At 36.4% G+C, this 6,000-nt stretch overlaps 1 protein-coding gene across 1 annotated transcript in view; it reads left to right on the top strand.

The window, feature by feature from the left end:
• The window catches only part of HMMR (hyaluronan-mediated motility receptor (RHAMM)), a 58,337-nt gene that overhangs the window by 5,415 nt on the left and 46,922 nt on the right, over positions 1-6,000 (top strand). Inside the window, exons 3-4 of the mRNA XM_006898925.1 lie at positions 4,450-4,548; positions 5,022-5,101. Of these exons, the coding sequence (XP_006898987.1) occupies positions 4,450-4,548; positions 5,022-5,101 (179 nt within the window). The remainder of the gene's footprint in view (positions 1-4,449; positions 4,549-5,021; positions 5,102-6,000) is intronic.

Here is a 6,000-nt window from a genome sequence, read left to right on the forward strand (position 1 = left end):
CCATCTTATTGAACTTTGTTCTTGTTGCTGAGGTGAAATGATAACTCATTGTTTCTTTTTGATTGCATCTCTCTAGTAGTTGTTGGGGATTTTTGGTGGCCTAGAGGTAATCCTATGTGATTAACTGCCTCTGAAAACCCATTGGAGAGTCATCTGTGGGTACATAACAACAATAGCTGATAAGCTCTCATGACCGTAGTGCCAATCCACACAAAGGCACACAGTTCAAATCCACCATTGTACCTCAGAGAAAGATGGGCAGTTTCCTCCCGTCTGATTAACTGCCTCTGAAAACCTTCTGGAGGGTCAGTTCTAACCTGATGATAAACAACAACAGCTGATGATCTTGAGCATTTTTCAAGTCTTTGTTGGCCCATCTGTCACTGGTGAAGGGTCTTTTCATTCCTCTGCCCATTTTGCAATCAGGCTGTTGCTCTGTTTTCTTAAGGTCTCATTTCAGAAATTAGTCCTTTATCAGATATATATTTTGCAAAATATATTTTCTCATCTTACAGATTCCCTTTTTAATCTTTTGAATAATTTTTTTACTCACATAGGACTTAAGATTTAGGAAGCCCCAATCATCTAGTTTATTTTGCTGATTATGCATTTTTAGTTATACTTGATAAGCCTAATACTACCATAGATTATTATTGTTGTGTACCGTCAACTCAGAACCAACCCATAGCTGAGCCTTCAGTGTATTTTCAGAGGCCATAAATCACACAGTAGAGTACCCATCTTTCTCCTGCAGAGAAGCTGGTGGATTCAAACGTGTACCTTTATGTTAGCAGCACAGTTCCTTACTACTAAGCCACCTGAGCTCATGCCATAGCTTAGCGTTCCTATGTTTGCTACTATTTTTTTCTCAGATGTCCTATATATAGTTTTAGATTTTATGCTTAGGTCCTTGTTATGTTTTGTATGTAGTTTGAGGTATAGATCTTGTTTCCATTTTCTGCAAATAGATACCCGGTTTTGCTACCACCATTTGCCAAAGAAGCTGTCTTCCTATTCAGTGGGTTTTATCTCTGTCCAAGATCAGCTGACCATAGATAGATGGCTTTACTTCTGGGTTCTCAATTTTTTTTTCTGTCATAGGTCAGCCTCTGTAAACCTGTTGGAGCATCAGCTATTGCTTGCTCCTGACTTGACAACATGTAACAACACAGTTGTATCTATCAGTACCACAGTATTTTGATTACTATGGATGTAGAATGGGTTCTGAGAACAGGAAATATAAAGGCTCTACCTGCCTTTTGTAAAACATTTAGGGAACAGCAGTAGTTGCCTTGAGATAGTTGGGACTCTGCTATTTCTGTTTCTTTTTTATGAGAGTCTATAAAAGAAGAGCAATAATGTCAGTCTGGAGACTAAAGTGTGCCTGATCCAGGCCATGGTTTTTGCATTTACTTGCTATGAATCAGAGAGCTAGACAATGACTAAGGATGATAGAGGAAGAATCAATACCTCTGAAGTTGTGGTGCTGGAGAAGAGTATTGAATATACCATGGACTGCCAAGAGAGCAAAAAGGTTCATCCCGGCAAGGGGGAAACCAGGCTGCTCCTTGGAGGCAAGGATTTTGAAGCTTTGTCTGGCATACTTTGGACATGCTGCAAGGAGAGAGCAGACCTTGGAAAGGGACATAGGCTTGGAAGGGAAGTGGGATAGCGCAAGAGAGGAAGACCCTGGGTGAAATGGATTGATTCAGTGACTGGGATAATTCAGTGACTGGGGGTAGGTGTGTCAGAGACAAGAAGATTGGCACAGAATAGAGCAAGGATCAGAACTATTGTACATAGGGTCACTGTGAATCTCAAGCAACTTGACGGCTCATAACAACAATAATAGAGAAAACTTTACACTAAAGGCTTTATTTTAATTTGAAGTCTTGAGGGCCTGATTGCTGCTGAGAATAAGTACTCTGAGTGAGATATCTTCAGTTTAGAACTATATCTAAGTGAAATTCCTGAAACATAGAAATATAGCCTAGTAAGTTTGTGTTCTGAATAACGTTGTTGTTGTTATTCAGACATAGACAAACCTATGTCTGAATAACATAGCTTTATAAATTTTCTGAACCTAAGCTTTCTAATATTTAGAGCTATTAATCTATCATAGAGTATCTGTGACAAATAATATAATATCCACAGGGTACTGTGTGACATTTAGTAAATGCCCCAAAACCTTCAGTTGCTGTTACCTTGGTTAGCTTTTATTATATTATTCAAATTGCAGCTCTCATGATCAATGAATCTGATGTATTGATATTTTTTTTTCTTTTTGATGTATTGATATTAATCAAGAATGGAATATGAACAAGTTTTAGGCTAAATCCTGATGTTTCCTATATTTAATTCTTATTAACAAAACTATGTTGCTTACCATATATAATATTCAATCCAAAACAAGACTGTCTTTACAGTTCTACTAATGTAGACTTGTTCTTTTGATCTGTTTCTTTTCCTTTGATTTGGGTGTTTATTATGGTTTGTTTGGTCTTTGTTTTTTGGTGTTTTGTTTTGTTTTTTAGATGCCTGAGAGGAATACACTTTGTCACTGTACCAAATAAGAATTGGATGGCATAGAACCATTTTTTCTGCAAGTAGCATATAGTGAGGAACCAGTAGAGATGAAAGCATTGGCCAAAAAGGGCCCCAGAAAATGATGGGATACCCACTTGACATGCTCCAACAAACAGATGCAGCTCTGGATGTGCTCACCAGGCTATGCCAGTAAATTTAAAAATAGCTACCTAGCTAGCAGAATGGAGGAGATCTGTATTTGTTCACATTCCCAAAAAAAGTGATTCAAACAAAATGTGGAAATTATCAAACAATATTATTTATAGCATATACAAGCAAAATCTTGCAGAAAATTATTTTAAAATGGCCAGAACAGTATATCTTCAGAGAACTACCAGGATTCATCCTGGATTTAGAAGAGACCATGGCATCAGGGATATCGTGGTTGATGTCACATGGATTGCGGCTGAGAGCAGGATGTACCAGAAAAACATCTGTTTGTGTTTTATCAACTATACAAAGGCATTAGACTGTGTGGATTATAACAAATTATGCATAACATTGAGAAGAATAGGAATCCCAGAACATGTATTTTAGTCATGTGAAACTGGTATATACCTAGACCAGGAAGCTGTTGTGTGAACAGAGCAAGGAACACTGCTTGGTTTAAAATCAAGAAAAGGATGAGTCAGGGCTGTGTCCTTTCTCTATACCTGTTTTATCACAATGCTGAACAAATCACTCAAGAAGATAGACTTAAAAGAAAAGAATGTGGCTTCAGGATCAGAAGAAGACTCTTCAGCAAATAACCCTGCATTATGCAGATGACACAACATTGCCTGCTGAAAGGGAGGGTGACGTGAGGTGCTTGCTATAAAAGATCAAAGACTGCAGCCTTCAGTGTGATTACTTCTCACCATCAAGAAAACAAGAATCCTCACCACTTGACCAATAGGCAACGTCAAGATAGGTGGAGAAAAGATAGAAATTGTCAGTAATTCCATCTTACTTTGATCCACAACCAATAACTTTGGTACATTTTGTTCAGGTAATCAAAAGATGGATTGCATTTGGAAAATCTGTAGCCAGGGACCTTTGCAAAAAAGAAAAGTGGTGTCAGTTTAAAGACTAAGGTGCCTGATTCAATCCATAGTCTTTTCAGTCTCTTCCTCTTCATCTGAGAGTTGGACCGTGAATAAAGAAGGCAGGAAAGGTATCTATGCCTTTGAGTTGTGGCTCTGGAGGAGAGCATGGAATATCTCATGGACTGCCAAAAGAACAAATAAATAGGTCTTGGATAGAGTGCAGTCAGGATGTTCCTTAGAGGGAAGCATGATATTACAACATCATCTCACATACTTTGGGAATGTTGTTAGGAGAGAATATTCCTTAGAGAGGGACATCATGTTTGGAAAAGTGGAGGGATGGTAAAGGAGATAACCTTCAACAAGATGGGCTGACATAATGACTTTAAAAATGAGCTCTTGGGTGACAGAGATAATGAGGATGGTACAAGATAGGACAGGATTCAGACCTGTTGTTCACAGTGAAACTATGAGTTGTATTTGACTCAAAATCACCTAATAAGTCCTTTGGATACATTTGTCATAGGAATGAGTAGTCCCTTGGTGATGATTCAAATCCGCTGAGGCTGGCTCCATGGGGGAAAGTGGGCTATCCTCCTTCCTTGTAATTTATAGCCTCTGAAACTTGCTGGAGGGTCAACTATGCGTTGGGTCTCCCATGATGGCAATGAGTTGAGAATCACATGAGTAGTTCCTATTCTTTATTATATTTTTAAATAACACAAACAATTCATTTTATTAATGGCACTTTTACATTTATATTCACTTTATTACATATTTTCAACTTAGAATCATAAATTATACTAAATAGCACATTATTATTTTATGTTTACTCTAGGTTGTGCGCCATCTCCAGGTGCTTATGATGTGACTACTTCAGAAGTAATAAAAGGATCTGTATCCTTTCAGAAAGCAGAACGATTTCCCAACCAAAAAGGTAATAAGAACCCAAAATTTAAAATGGATCTCACACACTTTAAAATTATGAATAACTATACTTAAAGATATGATGTTTCTAAAAGTGAGAAGTTGGAAGTATATATTTTCTTACTTTATAGGCTTTGTAGGTGAAATAATCAAGTGTAGACTAATGCTTTCATCATCATAATGTTTTATAAACAGCAAATTGTAAAAACACAATCACAGTTTTTTTCCCTTTGGTGATAACCTTTCTATTAAGTAATAAAGGAAAATCAGAAAAGTATCAGGTATATATAAAATATTTTACAAGTAACTGAAAAATTTACAATTTAAAAAATCGTAACTCTTAAAAAATAGTTTATATTTATAAAACTTTATATTGCTGCAGTAATAGTTGGAATAAAATATTTGGATGGGGTTTTTTTCCTATGGTAAAATATATAAGCACAGGCTATGATCTGTACAATTCCTTTTCTGTTGCTTTTGCAGAAACTCAACAAAATATTAATTTTGACAAAGATACTACCTTACCTGCTTCAGCCAAAAAAGTGAAGGCTTCAAAATTAAAGGTGAGTTTACATATACAAGCTGACATATCAAATATCATTAAGCATAAATATGAAAGGTGCTTTTTTTACTGTAATAAAGTATGTAAATGAATTACAAGTAAATCCATGAAATAATGAAACGTTATTAGAATTCTAGCACATTTAGTATTTCAGACCAGGTCATTGCTAACTACTATGTTAAATGTGTTCTAGAATTGATTCAGTGGCAATGAACAACAACATAGTTGAGAATTACAAAATGCCTCCATTTCTCAGTCATTTCTATATTTACGTGAATTTCACCTTTCTTATATTACCTTTTAATATGATAAGATACTTAGATTTGCTAGTTAACAGCATAGGTGTAATTTTGTTTTTTTATTTGTTTGCTTTGGGTTTTTTGTTTGTTTTTAATGAGCTGGGGAGGATAGGTGTTGTTAAAGAAAAAAGGAAAAATTCCAATTATTTAACATAGGTTAGAGATCTCAGGTAGTTTAATGGTAAGGAGCTGCACTGCCAACCCAAAGGCATGCAATTCTAATCTACCAGCTGCTCCACCAGAGGAAGACTTTCATTCTCCTCCCGTGTTTACTGCCTCTGAAAACCCACTAGAGGATCAGCTCTAAGTTAGTTCTGAGTCAACAGTTTATTACAACAGCAATAACCTCTTCTGTGATTTTCCTGCCTGTGAAAACCCTCCCAAGAGTCAGCTATGGGTCGGCAAGAGCCTGCTGTTTTGTTAGTTCATGAGCAAGTTGTATTCTCTTCAGGAGTTATAAAAATTGAAAGATATTTTCATGTGAAAGAAGATTCAGAGATGGGAAATCATAGCTACTGGTTAAACTCATACTTGTTCACATATCTGCAGTTACCTAGGTCTCTTGTCCTTTCATGTACAGTTGTATCAATCAGTAGAGAAC

This window comes from Elephantulus edwardii, unplaced genomic scaffold, assembly GCF_000299155.1.
Source record: "Elephantulus edwardii isolate Elephantulus edwardi_28Jun2011 unplaced genomic scaffold, EleEdw1.0 scaffold00240, whole genome shotgun sequence".
In the NCBI taxonomy this organism is placed as follows: domain Eukaryota; kingdom Metazoa; phylum Chordata; class Mammalia; order Macroscelidea; family Macroscelididae; genus Elephantulus; species Elephantulus edwardii.